General features: G+C 41.9%; 1 protein-coding gene across 3 annotated transcripts; it reads left to right on the forward strand.

Annotated features, from left to right (window-relative positions):
* Positions 1-114: 114 nt before the first annotated feature.
* Positions 115-17,457, forward strand: LOC100642533 (laccase-4). Of its 3 annotated transcripts, none has more exons than XM_003399809.4 (10): positions 4,829-4,970; positions 7,901-8,131; positions 8,476-8,575; positions 9,826-9,946; positions 11,168-11,378; positions 11,624-12,019; positions 13,160-13,516; positions 14,723-15,001; positions 16,579-16,794; positions 17,067-17,457. In XM_003399809.4, the coding sequence occupies exons 2-10, from the start codon at positions 8,008-8,010 to the stop codon at positions 17,216-17,218; spliced, it is 1,956 nt and encodes a 651-aa protein (XP_003399857.1). In that variant the 5' UTR covers positions 4,829-4,970; positions 7,901-8,007; the 3' UTR covers positions 17,219-17,457. The 3 variants fall into 3 exon arrangements, with proteins under 3 accessions (XP_012170495.1, XP_003399857.1, XP_020721681.1); XM_020866022.2 differs by lacking the exon at positions 4,829-4,970 and adding an exon at positions 5,875-6,354; XM_012315105.3 differs by lacking the exons at positions 4,829-4,970; positions 7,901-8,131 and adding an exon at positions 115-632.
* Positions 17,458-20,866: the final 3,409 nt, after the last annotated feature.

Raw genomic sequence — 20,866 nt, forward strand, 5'->3', positions numbered from 1 at the left:
AAACAAATAAATCAATTACACGCATATTTATTTCGATGAATTTCGATGCGGTCATAGCGTACGAGGAATTTCGTGTAAAGTAATTCGATAACTAAGATACGAAACTGAAGGCAATACTCACTTCCTTATTACATATCAACATCCTTTCGTACACGCAGCCTTTTTCGTTCGTGCGGTTCAGTGCAACATTCCCTTTCGAGAATCATCGTCGTTGTCAGCACTCAGCCGCATACGAAGCATCGAGCGATCGTCGAACAGTCTTCACGTGTTTCGCGACAGATAAATTCTTTATGCAAGAGCAAAAAGTGTCGGAAGCGCGCGCAACCGAGCTGGTAAACGTATGTTTCCGCAGTCGAAAGATCTTTCTTTTTAATCGGCATACAACTCTCTCTCTGGCAATGAACTTGCCTGTATCGTGGTAGCCTAGTGTATCCGCGGCCACGAAACTGGCTAGTTCGGCCTGTTGATCGTTTCGATCCTTCGTTGGTATTTGAGCCGAGTGCACGTCGTCGTTGAACACACAGGATCCTTGAACCGAGACCAGAGTTCGTCAACGATGTTCTTCAGGCTCGCTGTATTCGTCGGCCTGAGCTCCGTCGTCGCAACCATCATCTACTTGACGCCTATACCAGGTTAGTGTATTTTTTCATAATTTCGTTCTTTCTTTCATTTCTCGGAAGATCGATAATTAATCAAAATACGCGTGTCACGTGTTGCTGAAGATCGACTACACGAAAGTGGAAAGTAACGTTCGTCGTATTTATTATGCGTGAAATGAATTAGGAGAATGGCTACTTTTGTTGCGAATACACGGTGAAAATGGATTTACTCGAATCACTGCAGGCGATTCTTTTCATGATTTTACTCCTCATCTCGTTCAAGTCGAATTTCCAATTTCAGCGTGAGATTTATGTATTCGTAGTGTGCGAGCGATTGTAATCCTTTTTACGATAGATCTTCGAAGTGATCATTTCCTAATTAACGTGGTGTTTGTCCCTGCTCTGTCCTCTTTGTTGCTCTCTAGAATTGTACCAATGCAAACGATACTTATTTGGAAGTTTGAGAATTATGCAAAGCGTCCTAATCAAAGTTTCGTAAAATTCGAAAATCACGGTGAGGAGGAAAATAGGAAGATACGTAGCGAAAGATGTAAACACTCAGGAACACTGATACTTCGTGCTTATCGAACGTGCAACCGAGTTGCGTTCATATGAAATCGTCGACATAAAGCAACAAATATTTCGCGTCGAATTCACCGAGGCGAATGACCCCGAGCCAAGATTCAGCAACTCAGATATCGCTACGTAAGGATATCCATTCACAACGAGTAATTATAGCTACGATATTATTAAGAGAAAAAAAAAAAGTGAAATAACCGTTATGTATGCGGGATGCGATTCAACTGGTGGCATCGTGTCAGTTCATCCTACCATTTAATATCGTAACTCGTTTTATTACGAAACTGAAACTATCTCCGACATCTATCAAAATATCTTTGCACGTGCAACGCTCCGATATATTTTCAAGTTTCCTGTATTTTCGGAACATACCGCACAGCCTAATAACTTTTTAGTATTTTTATCTTCGAAAAGCATCGTCGGTATCTTTCCCATTATCAGACAAGGAAGTAAATAGGCGAACACGAACTTGAAAAAAGGAACTGTTAACTTCGTCGATATAAATTGGAACTAAAGCTTGCGAAAATCGATCTTCCTCTTCCATTTCTTCCAATGAATATCTTAGGGCACCAACATCTCAACGCGAGTGAAGCTGTAAACACGCATACGTTGATCGAAATGGTCGAAAGTTGCGCGAGAAAGCGCGTCGTATCGTTCCCATCCGTTTCTCATCCCAATACGTAGCATCTTCGCTTTCTTCCGCTTTTGATATCGGTTGCTCTACGACATTAAACTCCTGTCCCGTACTAGTTGTTACCATTCGTGCCAATTTCTTTCCTTGCTTATACACACTGACCATTATCCTTTATTCGTACATGAATACTTACTTTCACCCTCGAGCAACGATATCGAACATCTAAACGGTACACAGGCTTCTGCAAACTCGCTCTACGATCTCCTCGACACCCGGTCTTTTATTCGTGGCCACCAGAAAGGTTAGAGGAAAGTTTAATCGATTCGTGTTCTCGCAATACCCAACGATAAATCACTTTCTTTCCCGAGGAAGAAAGCGAACGATGGAGTCATTTTGGAGAATAATTAAAAACAGGACGACAATCGATCGAAACTTGCTTTCGGGGAAAGTAATTCGCAACAGGTTGCATAACTCCACGAGGAAGAAAGTTTTTCTTCATCTGTACGTTCTTTTTATAATAAAGACGCGTCGCTGATCCTAAGCTCGAGGTTTTGCTCGACGAAAGACCGTAAACGACAGAAGCTCGTTAACAGAAAGAAGAACGCAGCTTTGACATCCCTGCAGCGTGAAGTGAAAGCGAGCGAACATCGTAAGGCGATTGTTCCCAACTCACGCATGAACGCCTCGCGATATTTTATTGTACCTTTTTCTTTATACAGTTTTCTAACTCTTTCTCTGTTAGTCCATTTTCTTGTATCAACGGGGAAATCGCTTTTATGTGCGATAGAGGTCAATTAAAGAGACGTTAAGCGATCCTTGGTGAAACTTAAAACGCGCGCGTTGGTATCCATTTCATCGATCGGCTTTCTAACGGCTCTACCGTCTTGGAAACGAAACACCACGGCGACAAAAGGAAAAGACATCTTTGAGTTCGTAGCTCGCTGCATTTCCGCGTCTAACTTTATACAGGCATTTCAGACGCTTTCGTCTCGTAAATAATTATCGATATATAGGTCGCTCTACCACGAATATAACTATGTACGGCAAATTACTGGAATTAATTCAGAACATACCGCAACCAATGATTAATGACTATCCGTTCGTCGCGACGAGAAAATAGTATCAACAAGAGAAATCGATGATCGGGATGATTCTATCCTGCGAAGCGGAGTAAGCTCGTTGCAGCGACATTGCGTATGTTGTCTGGGTTACACGTACTTATTTCAATATTAGAAATTTCTGATCTTAAGAGCATCTTTTTTTAGAAACTTTACATGAGATACGTGGTAAGTCGGACTGTGTAAACATCTGTTTAATAGACGTGTAACAAATCCAAACGTCGATCTCTTTCGAATAGAACACGATCTTTTATTTCATCTCAGAGACGATATTTTATAATTGGCAATTAGAAATCGCGTTAACAAGTATCAAATAGACAATATTCGAGTCGTACGATCATTTTCTTCAAAGCTTTCGTTGGATAATTGGCGCTCGTTTAAACGCTTACCAGGTATATCACGACTCTATATATCTCATCGAGAGATCATAAATTCTCCACGTGCGATCCCTCTGGTGGAAAACGTCGTGACCCCGTTATTTTCCGAATAAGTAACAAATTACGACAGTTTTATCGCAACAGCGATTTATTAATTAGCGGGGTTTTTTTTTAACTAGCTAAACAAATCGGTGTAACAAGTAGAAAGTGTCAAGGCGGTATTCAGCTGGCAGAACGGTACTCGCTTCGCGAGTGGGCAGAGCAAACAACCTGGAATTCCCTTCGCCAGCATCAGCGAAAGCGAAATCGAAATCTCTTGGACCCGTCGCGGTCTGCTCAGTGAAAGAGACAGAGATGGAGATCGACAGAGACAGTTGCACAGCGATAGAAGAGGAGGGATACCGAGATGAAACCGCGAAGGATACCGTGAAGGATTACGAAGGAAACGGGCGAATTAAAAATATAAATCAAAGGCGACGATAAATTGGAGAATTGCATAAAAGTTTTCTCGATTACCGTCAAACGATACCGTCTAAATTTCGATATCGGCGTAACGAAAGAAGATAGAAGAAAAGTCATAGCTAACGGACAATGATTCGTATTTGCCAGACTCGAACAGCCACGCTTGTTTCGTAGCAATCGATCTAACGGACTGACCAGGCTTGATGATAAATATAGGTATACGAATAGAGACGGATGCGCGTGTAATCGCGAAGACGGAGACAGATGTCGATATGCAAGCAGAAATACATAAAGCAGTTTGTAACTACAAAGCAGAGATAGATGTGGAGATATTCAAGTTGAAACGTATACAGATACAGTTGCACAGAGTTGGATGCAAACAGGGATGGAGCCTGACGGATTGAGAGAGTAAGAGAAAGAGTCACGTATCCCGTGGTTCAAAAGTTCAGAAGCGATGGGGATTAATCCATTGGATTTAAGGAGCAGCTGATTAACTCGCTAGGAGATATAGAACTCGTAAATCACGGTTGCAGCTTCCAAATGCCAAGAAGTTTGTAGGACACGCGACCACCTAATCGATGAAATTCTTCGATGCTGGTATTCGATAAAAGAAACAGCGAAAGTAAATAAAACAAATAGAAAGGGGAAAGGTAAATATCTAGAAGAAGGCAGAAACGTATCTCGCAGGTGGATGGAAAAATGCAGAATGAAAAATGATAGATAAATGTATATGCGTGAGTAAAGGTAATCAGAGAAAAGGTAAGATACACACACGGGGCGTGAAGTGGTTCCTCTACCAGCTCCCTTCAGGCCAACTTTCACTCGCCATATCGCCGTCTCTGACACATATTCGACATACGGATGGTCGCACGATTTCAAAGAGCCAAGAGGGGGCAACTACGATACCGACCGTCGTATTATCATCTCCATCCAATCGTTGACTATCGTGAGACAGCCACGACGATGACTAAACGAGAGCGTAGAGTTGAAAAAAAAAAGAGGAGAAGAAAATGGAAATACACGAAATACAGTCACGCAGAGGCAGAGGGGGGAATGGAAGGTCAGATAGAGAGGGGTGGAGATTATTTCCAGTTCTGGCAATGAAATTTCTGCCAAAACTGCTGGCTGCTCGTCAGTCGTCCACGAGAACCGTGACAGTGTCTTGTCTCCTCTCTCGTTCTGGCTCGATCGTGTTGAATTGGTATCTGTGTAGTGAAACTGTCAATTTCTCTTTGTTTTTTCATCATCGTCTTCATCGTTTCTACATCGCAACTATTTTTATTCTTTTTCTCATTTTCACTTGTATTATCGTTCATTCGATTTGTTATTCCATTCGCCGTTTTAATAGTTCGCTGTATTATTGAATTTTTAATTGGAATTTTTCATTGCTCCCACTATCTGGGTCGTGTTAGACATTTTCATTTTTCGTATCTTCGCCCGGCACTCGGACTAGACTTTTTCTACTCTTCTTCGATTACTTTCATCGTCGCCATCATTACCTTTCATTTTCAATTCGTGCACATCATTCGATCGAATTTTTAATCAAAATCTTCCACCGTTCCATTATCCGAGTACATCGGATTGAAGTTTTGCGAAACGCGGAAGTTACGCGGTCGAGATGGTCTTCTATCGGTCGTTTCGCAGGATCCTTCACCGGTTATTTGCTTAGCGGTGGAAATGTCAGTTCGGTGCACAGATTGAACGTTTACTCGAATGATCCAACTTTTTCAAGTTTTGCTCCGTTCGACTATATGGAGCGGACGTTACGCAAGTTTTAATCGACGCGGCTCACGCGAATCAAATTTTCCTATCGGTCAACGGCGATTGCTATAATTGTTACGTAATTGACCACTGACTTTCAGACAGCTATGACGATTAAATCATAGTAATAGTCCCGGTTGATAAAATTCTTACGATGTATTACGTACGATTACAAAATTGATTAGCCTATATATTCACACGACTAGCATATTTCATTTACGAAATAAATCGCTTGTTTCTCTTTTAACTTCGTTTCTCTGTTCCATTTAATCGTTGTTGTTGAAAGAAAGCGAAGAAATGGTCGAGTAACTAACTAACGTTTTACTTTTTTAGATTCCTATAGACGTCGTTTTTGATTCCAAATTGACTTTTTGTGTCATGTAGATATAATTCTCCATTTCACGCGGATTGATACTTGTTGACTAAAAAACCAGACAACAACAGTGCGCGCGATCCTTCTCTAATCCAAATAGAAAGTCGAAAGAAAAAATGGAAGTCGTTCGTTGTTACAGTCTTTTACGTGATTCCGGACGAGGCGAAGTGACGGTACGGTTTATTATCGCGACGTTCTGTGAAAATAACAAACAATCGTATCGCCTTTGTTTTCCTCGTGTACGGATTGGTCCTGATAAATAAAAAGAAAAGGTGTCGATAATCGATCTAGATGTGGCACGTGGTGGCCTGTGAAAAAAGGCAACAAGAGAAAGGGAAAGTCAGAGGAAGAGAGAGGACCCGAGTTTAGTTCTGGCTACGAAAATTCGGCCTACTCAGTTGTACATCAGAAAGCGTAACGGTGTTCACGAGCTGACACGTGCCTTGTTCAGGTTTGATATGGGTTTCCATACCATCGATTTAATCGTTGCATTTACCTGCCACTTGTCAAAGTTATAATCTCTTCGAAACGTCCCTCTTCGATCGAACGAAAATTCTTCGTCCTCTCATTGGAATCCCTTTATACATCCAGTGAAGTTCGATAGAAATCTCTCGGCTATTTTCCTTTTCTTTTTTTTTACTTTTTCCTTGGTGTAACGACTTTCCAGTGAAACCGAATCGAAACAAGTCATTTTCGCTGAAATCTAAATATCAAGATCGATTAATCTCATCTCGCTTCGTGTCTTTCTCGCGAGCAGACTGGCGAATTGACTGCGCCTGCGAGTCTTTTATTTTATTCCTTGGAAACAACACGCCAGTTGGAAACTACATCGTCGTTCTTTCTTGCCTCGAGGAAAAAATGTTCTCGTTGCCTGTCGGTTTGATCGAAATTAGCGCAATTATATAAGTACACAGTGGAGTAACTTTAATTTGAAGCTAACTGGATAGGAATGCTGGGCGATTCGAGTTATGCCGGACGCGCGGTTCAATCACGTTACGATGGGACTCTATTACGCGAAGATTATACAAATTTTTACGTAATGATAACGGCTGGATTTAATGGGGAACGCGATTAGATGGCCTTCGTGCATCTTCCTCGGACGTTATTCAACCTTCTTTCCTGCTTACTTTCTTACTCGCAAAGAAAATTCATTAAATTACATCATCTACGTTGCCGGCAGTAAAACCGGTCATTTTGAAGTATCCGTTTCTCCTCTTCCTTGGCAATGGTTCGCTCATTTTCTCAAAATCGTTCGTTCTTCGACGAGAAATTACGCGGACCACGAACGTTTTCTTTCTGTTTCACGAGTTATCAAAATATCTCTTTCATCGTGATCGAGTGAAAGTTGCTTAACAGAATTAATAGAAAGTTTTTCAGTATACCGACTTGTAAAAAGTAGTAACATTCTCTTTTATTAAAGCAACCAATCGCATTCGCTCTGTCTAGCAGGCCGCTAAAGGAACATCTCGCTAATCGTAATCTTTACATCGAGGCAACATCGTTAAATACATCGTTACATCATCTTTTACATTGCTTTACCTTCGTACGTAATAATCTGCAAAGTATATATCTTCCGAATTTCATTTTCTTTCTCATTTTCCAGGCGAAGAAAAGAAAAGAGAAAAAAGAAATTCGGGAATCGAGCGTATTTGCTTAGCTAGCCACGCGAGCAGAAGTCAAACAGCTCCGACTTTCATCTTCAGCCGAACGATTATTCCTTTCGCTCTTTTTCTCCACGTGGTTCACTTTCTCCGTGCTGACATCAGAATTTCGTCGCTGGCTATCGATTCACCGTCATCTTCAGCTGCTTGAAAATTCATCCTCGTAATCAACCAACTCTCCCCTCCGCTCCTTCATAATTCCTGTTTCATCCGACGTTCTCGATCGATCATCCTTTAATATTCGTTTTGTTTCGTCTACTTCCAATAATCGTTTTGCCTGATTTTTATAATTTCATGCGCGCATGGTCAAAACTAAACACGACTGCGATACATCAGAGGTCTAAGCAACTAGCTTAGGTTGCTTCTCAGACTTTCTGAGTCGAATGATCCTGCAAAGAATGCAGTCACCTGCTGTTATCGTTGCATAACAATTCGGGTAGACGATGCGCGCGTCAACGAGTGCCGACTTGCCGATGATGCTGGCCACCTACGGTCTACGATTTCTCGTGGTCGTCTTCACGATCGCGGCTGCGGCCACCTTTTTGCACGTGAACAATTACAGGCCCAGTAAGTGCTCGTTCTGCGCGTTTTCCTTCGCACAGCTACGCCAGACAGAATTTCGACCGATCTTTTCCATCCGACAGAATCTTTGATCGCTCGATCGGAAAATCACGTGATTCTATCGACAGAGAAAAATACGTAATTCCGTTCATCCGAGATCCAATCTCGAGGATCGTGAAATTCGTAGCAATTTTCCTTCTCGTAGTTGTCAAAGTGGAAACGCGATAATTAATGGATTAAGGGAAATTTTCAGAGAAATCGTGTTAAAAGTAACGACAGCAATGGGCGGATGTGTTTGCTCGATCGATCTTACACGATGATTTATTTTCTTGCTTTTATGTTTATTATAGAACAAATATTCCTCTCCTGCGACAGACCATGCCACCATTTGGATTGGCCAATGATTTGTCGATTGAAGCTCACTCTGGAAGTGTTCCAGTCGCTTAGCAAGTAAGATTATCATCTGTCTCTTTCTCCATTTTATTATTTACAACTGAACGTAATATTTCGTCGCGATGCACGCATCGGTGGCCGCGAACGTGTTAAAAAAGTTATAAGAAAATGTAATAAATGTACAGGGTATCCCAGGTTTTAGCGATCACGATGTGTCGGTGACGAGGATCAAGCAGAAGAACGTTACGTATAATACGGGTCATTCGATGTTTCTTGCAAACGTCGGAGCATAAAAATACGATTAACCGTATACGTAGAAAACATCGATAATGTTTGACCGTTAAACCCTGGACACTCTGTATACTACAAATTTCTATCGACACTCGGCTAAATCTCCTTATCATGCAAAAAGCAAGGACAAGGGGGAAAATATTGGCCGATCGTTTCCATAATGTAAATCAGGTGACTTTCAAACCGGTGGCAACATCTTTCGAAACTTTTTGAAAATTGGATCAAACGACTTCGTTTCTCTCGAGAAGCTAAGAGGATTAGCTTGCCAAGTGACGTATGAAAAAATTGTTTCAGAAACTTGCAATCGATCGGAATCGCGAAGAGAAACATAAAGGTCGCATTGTGCAACCTTTTTCGTCTGAGTTTGTAATGAAAATTTAATACACAATAATGCACAATACACGTTAATGCACAATACGTGTGCAACGTTTATATATGGTTTATATACGAAACCGTTGTTTATAGAACACGTCGAAATTTAACAGGTTTAAATTCTCATTACGCCAGAGAAAAAAGTTGAAAAAATGCGGCACTCGCTCGTTCCTTCGTGATCTCGACCAATTGCAATTTTTTCACATTTCTTTTACGCCTCGTCTGCCAGAAAAATTCTCCTAACTTCTCGAAAAAGATATCGTTTGATTCAACTTCAAAAATTATTATTCAGCTTCGAGGTTTCAAGTTTTGAAAGTGGCTCGCGATAAATATATGCATACATTTTGCACGTAATTTGCAGTAAATACGCGTCAAGGATACCGTTTTCCGCATCATATCGCGTTATAGTGCTGTACGTTTAGTTATATCAGCGACGCAACGATTCCCGCGTCCAGTGATCATTTTCATCAGAATCACCGACCGAGTTACCAACACGAACTACTGTTACGCAATTCCTCGAGCGCTGAAATGCGGAAATCTTTCGCGCCGCTACTCGCTGTCCTATCGTTCACGCTCCGACTGTAATCTTTATGATTTACACAGCTACCTGTTTTTCTTCATTGTTTGCAATCTCTGCTCCATAGATCGTGCGGCGATTGTCCACACAACGAAACGGCATGTTTGTCCGATCACTGCGTCTCGGCGGATGGACAAAGACGCGGGATCCTCACGGCGAATCGTCAGCTGCCTGGCCCCATCATTCAGGTATTTCTCGAAAGTTTCTTACGAATATCGAAACGAAGTTGAAAGGGAAAGGAAGAGGGAAGAGTTGCGACGAATCGATTCGTGGGAGATCACTCGAAACGTTTATGCCGCGAAATCTTGGTCAATGGAACTAATTGTTCAGAAAATAGAATAAATTCGGTTTGTTTCTCTCTCTCTTTTTTTTCTTTTTTTGATGAAAGAGGATCGTTTCGAACTGTTTGGTAAATATCGGTATTAAATGGGAAGACCTTCGAATAAAAATTTAGCCATCTTTTTCAATTTCTATCCTTGCGTCTCGATTTTTTAAATTAAAAGCTACAGTCCTTAAATATTCCAGGAATATTCCGATAATCGAGGTTTTGCCGCGGTTTGTAAGGAGAAAGTCGGTACCGAGTGACCGTGAAGTTAGAGGATGCCGAAGCCATAAAAAATCATAAGAAACAGAGAAGCTCGGGGTTATAGAAGTCGAAGTAGAGGACTTGGCGATCGTAAAAGTTGGAATAAAGAACTTGAAGGTTATAGAGATTGAAATAGTGGATTTCCGGCGTCATATGAGCAGAAATAGGGGACCCCGGGGGTTATAGAAATCGAAGCGAGCGACCAAAGGGGTTGTATGAATTAAAATAAAGAGCTTGGCTGCGATAGAAATTGAAATAGAGGGTCCCGTCCGATAGAATTCCAAGCGGAGAATTTCAAGGTTATAGGTGACGAATACGGACATGGTGAAATACACCGCAGTTGCAAAAATCGAAGTGGAAAATTCAGAATTCGATGACGGAATTCGAGAACCGAAGAATTCGAGAAAAAGAAGAAGAAGAAGACCGAAGAATTGGAAACTACACCGAAGGATTCCTTTGTCGGAGAAACAGACATTAGAGTTGCCTATGCAGAATCACTTTGACTTTCTCTCCTCTGACAACCGTTTCGAATCAATTTATGTTGGTTTCTCAAATACATTTGCCATTTTTACTCGTACGTCGTATCACGTGCTTACGGATAATTGCTATCTTCTCTGCTATCGTATCTGTTGGCGCAACTTGTATCCCAAAAGACCGAGGTTTCGCGCGAATGCTCGGACAAGCATTCGTACTTTGTTTTTGTCGTATCGTACGTTATTTAGATAGCGGTCTTGTAAAAAAACTCTTGGAAACTAGCTACAGATAAGAAACAAGATTTATCTCTAGCCAATTAACGCATACCGAATGTTTCTTTGGTTGTCAGGTTTGCGAGAACGATATCTTGGTAGTGGACGTGATTAATCGGATTCCGGGTAAAACTGCGGCGATGCACTGGCGAGGCCAAACGCAGATCGAGACGCCGCATATGGACGGCGCGCCTCTGGTCACTCAGTGCCCGATACCGAGCTACACCACCTTCCAATATAAATTCCGCGCTTCTTCAGCTGGAACTCATCTATGGCATGCTCACGCTGGTGGGTAATTAATACTTTCGTGCGCCAGTTACAAACGATCGTAACACCGTGATAGCGAAATTACCATATTTCCGATTACTCGGATCGTCTTTTTATTAGCAACGAGGCCTGCTCGTGAAACTACAGTGAGCGATACTTTGCAGAAATTGATACTTCCATACGAGTGTAACGGATCTACGAATTGTTTCTTCTTATTTGTATTAACCACGTCACAGTGAATTAGAAGGAACCCGTCTAATTTGTAGGTGCCGACGTTACTAATGGCATATTTGGCGCGTTGATCGTGAAGCAAGCCGATATCAAAGATCCTCATCGCGCTCTTTACGATATCGACGATTCGGATCATGTGGTTCTCGTGAGCCAGTGGCAACATTCCACCGAAATCACGTTCACCGACGGCCACGCGAAACCAGCGATCCTTTTGGTGAATGGCAGGGGACGGCAGCCAAATGGGCCCAACGTCCCTTTGACCAGGTTCACAGTTATCCCGGGACGACGTCACAGATTCCGCGTTGCGAACGCTGGTGGTGCTGGATCCTGTCCAATAACGATCTCCGTCGATGCTCATCCCCTTCTTCTGATCGCTCTCGATGGCCAGCCAGTGGAACCACGACAAATTGCATCGATTACTTTGGCGAAAGGTGAGTGTTGTCGTATGCACCGTGTGCCACGATTCTCTGTATATAAAATACAGGCTGTTCCAGTATCGGTGGAATAAAACGAGAGGGGTGATTGTATTAGGTGGTCCAAAATGTTTCTTTCGTTTTATAAGGAAATAATGGATGCACATTTGGTTCTATCAGAATAAAGATCACAATGTTCGACAGATTAGGTTTCATGTTTGGATAAAGATGCGTCGTTGTAAAAGACGGGCAACCTAATACACGAGAAAATAAGTCGAAAATGTGGAATAAATCTCTCTTATTCGAGTTAGTTGAATTTTTCAATTAATTCTTCGTGCACGATTTCCAACGTATTCTTCGTTTTTAGCTCTTCGAACGCCAAAACGTTCTTCGCTTTCTTAATCGTCCAAGACCTCGGAGTAAACTTTTGATTTAATATGTACGTTTCTACGTGAATGGGTAAAGTGAATAATAGTTTGTATCGAGACCCGTTTAACCACGGCATAGTCAAGCCGATTTTCTCGAAAACGAAACCTCGGACGAATATTTGAAATATCATTCGATTGTAATTTATATTATTCCATATATTCCACTCGTTTTCTCATGTACGATCGCCTCCTCCAGGTTGTACCATCAATACTGGGACACCTTGTATAATATAGATCCTAACAGACTAATTTCCAAAGTAAATGGAAATTAAAGATCGAAACGTTGCTTATCGATATGAAAATTCATATATTTACCGAAAGTCGCATAAAAAGGCGAAACACGAATAAAAGTGTGCCTTATCTTCTAGCTATTGCGTGTACTTTATTTTTGTGTATTTATTTTACATATTTCTGCACTGCTGCTCACCCTTGCGCATAAATGCATAAATTCATAAATGTTTGCATTTATAATTGTTGCAACGAATATGCAGCAATTAAAATCGCTACAAATGTATAAGATTAAAGTTATAACTTTAGTTCTTCGGATTTCTTTCTTTCGAAGAGCCGAGGCGAGCGATTCTCAGACTATGGGAACTTCACTTTTCTGTCTTCCCAAAAGATATTGATCGAAGATTTTATCAGTAAGCGATAGATCAGCTACTGCTTCGTTCTCGTAACTATACACACGCAGACCATGGTACATACAGAAAAATTGCAAAATGTATCGCAGGCGAGAGAGCAGATTTTGTCCTGAAGGCGAACAAGCGAGTTGCTTCCTACTGGATGAACGTGCACACGTCGAAAGAATGTGCGGTCAGTCCCATAAACGGTGCCGCGATCTTAGAATACAAGGGAAGTTCAACGAAGGATCCGTTGCCCGTGGCGGAAGCTACTGAACAGTCGGAAGCCGAGGAAGTTGGAGTGGCGATGACGACGAACCCCGCGGCAAAGTGTGAAAATCCAGAGAGCCTGTGCGTGACGGAATTGCACGCATTGCGGAAGATACCAGCTGCTCTAGGGCAACCGAAAACCGACGTCACCATCCGTTTGCCTATTAATTACAAGCTGCAGACGAGCGATATCGTTGGTAAGCGACGAACAACCGATAAATAAATAAATAGTAATTTTCTTGAAACGCACGACCATGTTTCGTGAATACTCTTCGTCGATTAAAATTATCAATTTTCTTTGAATTATCGTTAGATTGGTTTACGCGTGTCTTTAATTACCTTTGGAGGAAAAGCTCTGTAAAATCTGTAAGATCAACGTGGATATTTCAAAGACGTATCAAAATGAATAACCGTAAGAGATTTTTCTCTCCGTTTCTTCTTTCTGATTCTTCTCACGCGCCTCGTTTCTCTTTCTCCCAATGAACTTTCAAGTTACAGCGTGATTTAATGTACACAGTTCTGTGCAGTTCTCTATAACTCGATTTAATGACACGCGGGGAAAGCGCGAAAACTGACACGCACGCGGTCGATATGCTAAACGATGAAAAATCGAGGACAGGTTACGTTTAACCGATGCCGCAGAGAAAACGGATACTATTAATCCCGGGTTTATCGCATATCGCGGCAACTTCGGTCTGCGTTTCAACGTCCACGGACGTTGAAACTACTTAACGAGCGGTCTTCGTGTGTCTGACCTTAACCATCTTATTTTACTTTCAATAATTACGAGGAACACGCGTCTGACAAGGTAACGAAAGAGAGTGTCACGAAGGTTCGTAATTTCTAAGAAATTTCAACCAGGCGATCTCTTCCTACGATATCAGATGCGATAGCAGGAATGTAAATTTCATTTCTCGCTAGCATCCTCTTTACGAACGTCATCGCTATACTCATACCGCGTTATTTCATAGTTTTATTCGCATCAAACGTAGTAAAAGATGACAGTCTACTCGACGTTCTTATCTATTTCTGAATGTATACGCGAGAAAGTAGAATATACTTTTTACAGCCTATATCACGTTATACATTCCATCACACGTGAACATACTGAAAAACATTTTCGCAGAACGTGATTTACATGTCATAAAAAATACAGGTTTCCATTCGAAGATTTGACTGCAACGTTCGCACGTTTCAAGCTGTTTGCAGGGACAAATGAACGAAAACGTAGCGTGTCCTCGACATCTGATAGCTCGATATCGCACGATTTTTGTCTACGACAATTTTTCGTGTCGTATTCGAACGTGCTCGCGCGAACCGAACACGCTGTATATTCAGAAATAAAGAAAGCTGTTCGTACACGTGAAATTAATTTTAATTCGTTGCATTTAACGTTATCGAAGGAAACAGCGGCGTGGAGATGAGAGTTCTGAACGTGAACAACGCCACGTTCACGTACCCGTCGTCACCGCTGTTGACACAGGGCGCCGACGTTTCCGAGGAGACTATGTGCTCTTCCACCCCCGACGAGGACGACGCTCGTGTCGAGAACAACGAAACTGCGTCGTTGTCGTCGCGACGCTGCCGCCGTAGCGACGCTACCGCTTCGGACGTTTGCGAGTGTGTTCATGTGAGGTATATACCGCTCGGGGCGACCGTCGAGATCATTCTGCTCGATCAAGGTAACTAACTTTAATTCGTCGCTTTTATCGGGTGATCCAATTTTTTCTATTAAATACCATTCCAATTGAATCCTCCTAATGTAATTGCTCGATTACTTTGAGATGACGTCACGTTGCTCGGAAACATCGTAGCGAAATTTCAGAAAAATGATCCTCGTTTCTTTCTTTTCCCTGCTTCTTGCAATTTCGTAGAGCAACATACGATATAGGATAGCGAGGCGATCTCGAAAATGAGAAGGAAACTATTCATCCTTCGCTAATGTTAGCTCGTTTAAACGAACCGCTAAGAAACGACGAGCGGAATAGCTTCTCTGTTTTCTTAGCATCTACCATCGTACATTTTAAAATACACAAGATTCCTCATTTCGCTGCTCATGTGCGTCATTAAAAATTCTCTACGACTAACGCGTAGTTGAACGACTGGTTGAGTCAGCGTGAAAATAGGCTAAATCGCGGAAAGAAAAACAAATTACGCTTCCTCTTGTTCCAACATTTCTCTATATCGTGTTGATTATATTAACACGCATCGACGTCTTACGGAAGATACCTCATACGTGTACCGTTCTAAGGTTTCGTCATGAAATGAAACGAGAAATTAGGCTTTCAGTTACCATCGTGGCAAACGTTCGCGCGTCCATCCGCAATAAATATTTCTAGCCTTCCTCGACCATCTAACTTGTCAAACATCGTGATTTCACGATTCAAAATATCCTTCATCGATTTCTATTCGTCGATAGAACCGGTATGATTTAAAATCGAATTTCGAGTTATTTGCATTGGGACGAATATTATTTTTTTTTTTTTCTTGAAAATTGAGTAGAGAAACGAAGAGTAAGCAACTCGAGGCAATAATCTTCGATATTTAATTTTCCTTCGTAAAAATAGAAAGGTTTACGACTAGTTCCTTTACGCGATTATTTTATTATAATTGTGTAATAAAGTCGAATATATAAGGGTACGTAGAAGGCACCAAGGACTGTTTTGGAAGGATCGGACGAGGAAACGAGCCGGATTAACTCACCGAAGCGTTGCCTCGAGTTAAGAACCTTGATCCATATTTCTCTACGTCGCGGAGGCTGGGTATATTGATCGCCACTTTATTCCATCTGGACGATTGTTTTTCGCGATAAGCGGAAACGCGATTTCTTCGTTTAATTCCATTCCCGTTGTTGACGAGTGTTACCTTTCAACTTTCTCATTTATTGTTTTCGAGCTTGTTTCGCAAATTCAAAAGAAATAACCGTAAACTGAAAAGGTGTAACTGGAGAAATTTCTCGAACGATAAAATGCACTTGGAGCTTCAAATTCCATTCGAAAATGATAAAAATTCGATTCAAAGCGCTCAGCAAATTTCGAAAAGTAATTATTTAAAAGCACGTGACTTATCTCTGTTTTTTCAAATTGATGTACGTTCTTAGTCCTCGAGGAATAGAAATGTCCAGAAGAGAGAGAGAGAGAGAGAGAGAGAGATTCGAATTTTCATATCAGTTCGATATTTTTGCCTTGTATTTCATATTGCTTCTAAACATCAGTTTTCTCCGTAATATTTTTTAACATCTCCTTCTCCCTCTTATAAGGCGGTCTCGACGACTTGGTCTACCACTTGCACGGATACACTTTCTACGTAGTGGGTGCAAGAAAGTTCGGTCGCAGCGTGTCTCTGCACGAGTTAAAAAGCCTGGACGACAGAGGTCAACTGCTTTCTCGGAATCTCGACTGCACCGTGGCTAAAGATACCGTAGTTGTTCCGAAATTCGGGGCAGTTGCCCTCAGGTTTAAAGCGGATAATCCAGGTAATACATCATTTGTCTGTTATCGTCTAAGAAAATATTCTTTCGCTCCATTAGCCCTTTCTCGATTCGATCCCTCAGAAAAATGTCTCGTCTCTTCCATCTCAAAATTCTTCCTATAAATAATCGTGGAAAAAATGTTCTAGTCGAGAAAGTTACAATACCAGATGACTGGACGTATAATGAAAGATGGTTTCGATCATCTCATCATTTTTATTCATGTCGAATAATCATTAATTTATTAATTCTAAACGATTGTTCGATTAAATCTTCAGGTTACTGGATGTTACGAGACGAGCATGCAGCTGAATGGACGCGTGGGTTGGACGTGATCCTTCAGGTTGGACAGACGAGTGACATGGTACCCGCTCCGGAAGATTTCCCTAAATGTGGATCCTTCGTTGGACCGGATTACTTCCTTATATAGACTGTTAGTTGCCCTAAGAATCGCGTACGTCGTGTACATAGTTGTAAATAAAGGCGGCCAGACTGAAAGTTACATACCTTGGCAAGGATTTTGTATTATTCGCATTTTTCTTTCGTTGTAAGTAAAAGGTTAATTACGAGGAACGTGGTTTTATCATTGTATAAATATCGGACTACTTTTCTATGTATCATGTACTTTCGCATACACATTAGTCAATAAATATTATTTCGAATTTTTTACCATTACCTGTTATATTCGTCTCCCTGTGTATTTGCCAATCTTGTATTACTTGTATCATTCAATATCGCATACTTGTATCGCTTCACGCATACATCTTGGGCGACAAAAACATCTCTTCTCCGTTATATTGCCATCTTCGAACAGAAACTGCTCGTTTCTCTCCTCTGTGTTTTACGTGTGTTAACCCCTCTGGTGTAACGTTATCGTCACATGAAAAAGTAGCCCATAAAGGTTAGCCAACGAAAGATATTAAACAGAAGAATAGGAAACTTTACGTATGATCGTAATGATAGAAATAAAATAAAACGGACCACATGTAATCCAACGAATTAATATACAACATATTGCGCATCTATTATTTCCTCATAAAACGAAAGAAACTTTTCGGACCAGCTAATATCTAGCTAATAAGAACTCGATATTTGAGGATTATACTCGATCCTCTAATGACGTGAAGGGTTACTCCGTACCATATTGCCTCTTAACCCTCGGAAACCTCATTTTCTCATCCCGAAAAACGTCACTCCGTTATCGTTGTCCATTGCTTTCGTCGAAACCTCGATCGCTATCAACGGATCCTACCGATCAAGAGCGAAGAGGGGAGAAATAGAGGAAGATCGGCGACGCGGTTCATTTCGGCCGCAACGTCACGTTTCTATCGTCGAAAACTCTAACCATCGTGGTCGATGCTGGCGTGAATAAATAACCAGTGACCAGGCTGGTGCACAGCCTCCGCAGCGATGTCCTGTTTGACCGCTCTCGATTCGCAGATCGTTTCTCTGCTCTCCGTGCCGCACGAGATCCTCTTTCTGCAGCACAAGGTCTTTCGAGAGTATGCCAAGATTGCCGTTGGCCCGGACTTCATCCACACCTTGCCCTCGTTTTTAATTCTGACCTCTATGGCGATCGTTCTGTGGAGAAATCCACCCTGTTGCAGCGGGTTGGCTGAAAGCGTAGCCTCGACGATGGTGTACAGAGGTCTTCAGGTATCGTCGTATCGCTTAGTTTCGGATTGTCCGTCCAAGATAACGTTAGACGTGTTTCTGATTGAAGCTGCTGGTCAGCTGGGTCGTCGCTATCGCGGTTTTCTGGCTCTGGCTGATGATGCAGAGGCTGCTCTACTGCTGCGTCTGGACGTCTTGGGGTTACGTAAGTTACGAAAGCTTTGCGTAACCTATTCGATCGTTGCGTTCGTGGCCTTCGAGGGCCACGACGTTGCTCGCGATTTTACGGCGTTTTCCGTACAACGTAATCCGCATCGAGTTATTTGGGAAATTCGTCGAGTTTTAACGTGAAATTTGACACGGCGTATTTATATGAAAGGACGCGTGGAAAGATCAGGAATCATCGAATGATGATGTTATAGTATCTAAGAGGCATTGACTGCCACGCGAATTTTATATATTTTACTCCGACAGCTGCGATACATTGAAAGGTATACTAACGTCGTCTAAATTATTTACACTGTTGTAAACAGTCATATTTAAAAAGAGTTAATTATAAGAGTCTTATAGGAGTATCATGCTCATTGGATTGTAACTCTTCGTTGATGAATTTCTCGTATATCGACTGTTTGCTATATGTTTCCTAATTAGAAAGGGTTTGTTTCGTTCAGGAATCGGAATATCGAGACGTCTCCTATCAGTGGTGGCAACAAGTTTGGTCATCCTATTATCCTCCGCCGTTGCAACCGCCGGCAATGTCAGCTGGTTTGATCAGCTGGTTGATATCGATGTCGATCGCCACAACTGTCTTAGGCTGCGCGATTTCCGCGAATCGAGTGTGGAACTTGGTCACGGAATCTATGGCTGGAGCAAAGGACGCGCTCGTGATGGTGAAACGTTACGCAAAGTCATGTTTCAAGAGGTTGGTATAACGTAACATAAACGTGCCATAAACGAATGAAGACGCCGAATTAAATTTCGCGTATCATGCATAAATTGCGCAATAATTCGCTTAATTCAAAAACATCTCGCGTATTTCGCTACAACGTCAACGAAACCAAGTGGTTAAACGAACATTCTCAAACAACCGTTAATTCAAGTGCGATCGCGAATTTTAGTTAACGCGTTCAAACTGTAATTTCTAAATTTCGCACGTTTTCAAACAAACGCTTGTAAAATTAAATACGAATAATCCCAATAATTTCACGTTGTTACTCTTCGTTGTTGAATCGTTTTTGTTTGATTAAAAACGACATCCACAAACCTAAACACCTTCCACTTTTGGATCCTAACCTTAAGAATTCCATCTGCCACTTGAATGCAGTATCGTAACGTCCGTACTGCAAGCACACTGGCCGCAACAAGAGCCCCTGCTAATCGAGAAGAAGATGAACGCGCCGATGAACGACAGCGAGGGCAGCTCCATCTGCGACGAGTGTCGATCCGAGATCTCGAGCGACCTGATCAACGAATCTCGAAGAGAAATCCTGCCGATATCCTACGGCACGAACTGGATGCCAAAGCCGAGTTTCTCCGGCTACAAGGACGCTCAGAGGAAAGCGTCCATGAAGTCTCTGCACACGGTAGCCGTGGTGAACGACATCCAGGACTCCGACGACTTATCGCCCCGACAATTGCGTTACAAACGCGGATGTCACACGGTGATACCTAACAACTCGAGCGACCAGTCGAGCGGCTGCTGACGAACAGACGACTAAGCTGCGCGTCGTTGAATGGCCGACTTTAAAGGTGCTGTTGTACGATAAACGGTGTTGCTAAACGAGATCCGATATCCTGGCTGGCAATGGAAAATTTTGGCCGATCGAGTTTCTGGGTCGCTGTTGCTCGGACGGGAGCCTGAATATAGAAATTGATTTTTATACGCGACACGCGAAGATTAACAACGACGAGTAAATCGGGATGTTTATGAGCGCATTGCGTGCTCAGGATGGATTCGACTGGCGACAGGTTCGAGAGACGTGGTACGAATTGGGTCGCTACGCGTGTTTTTCCAATGACACGCCAAACGACCCGGTTCCAAGGGTATAAACGAAGGGGTAGTTCGATAGACGTTTATGGTTGTGGGGTAGGAAATGGACAAGTTCAGCTGCAAGGACGCCGATGGTCGTATATTTTTTAATACAGATGCGGAAGGATAGCACAGTGTTTACCGATGAACTATCCTTGGTCGACGACGTATGTCATTCTTATCTTTATATTTTTTTTTTAAAGGCCACAGAAAAATTCAAAAGCTTTTAGAAACTATGTAATATATATATAATAGTGTTCGTTTAATCTTTCCCATCTATGATAGGAACGATTAGATAGAACGATATAGGTGTAAAATATTATAGAAACTATTGTACCATAAAAATTATACGCCTACGTATTTTTCCATAATCTTGATGCTCTTTTTTATTCCCCGGCTAAGTCTCTAAAATGTACAGACGTATCTTTCTAATTT

Source organism: Bombus terrestris, chromosome 12 (genome assembly GCF_910591885.1).
Source record: "Bombus terrestris chromosome 12, iyBomTerr1.2, whole genome shotgun sequence".
NCBI lineage: Eukaryota > Metazoa > Arthropoda > Insecta > Hymenoptera > Apidae > Bombus > Bombus terrestris.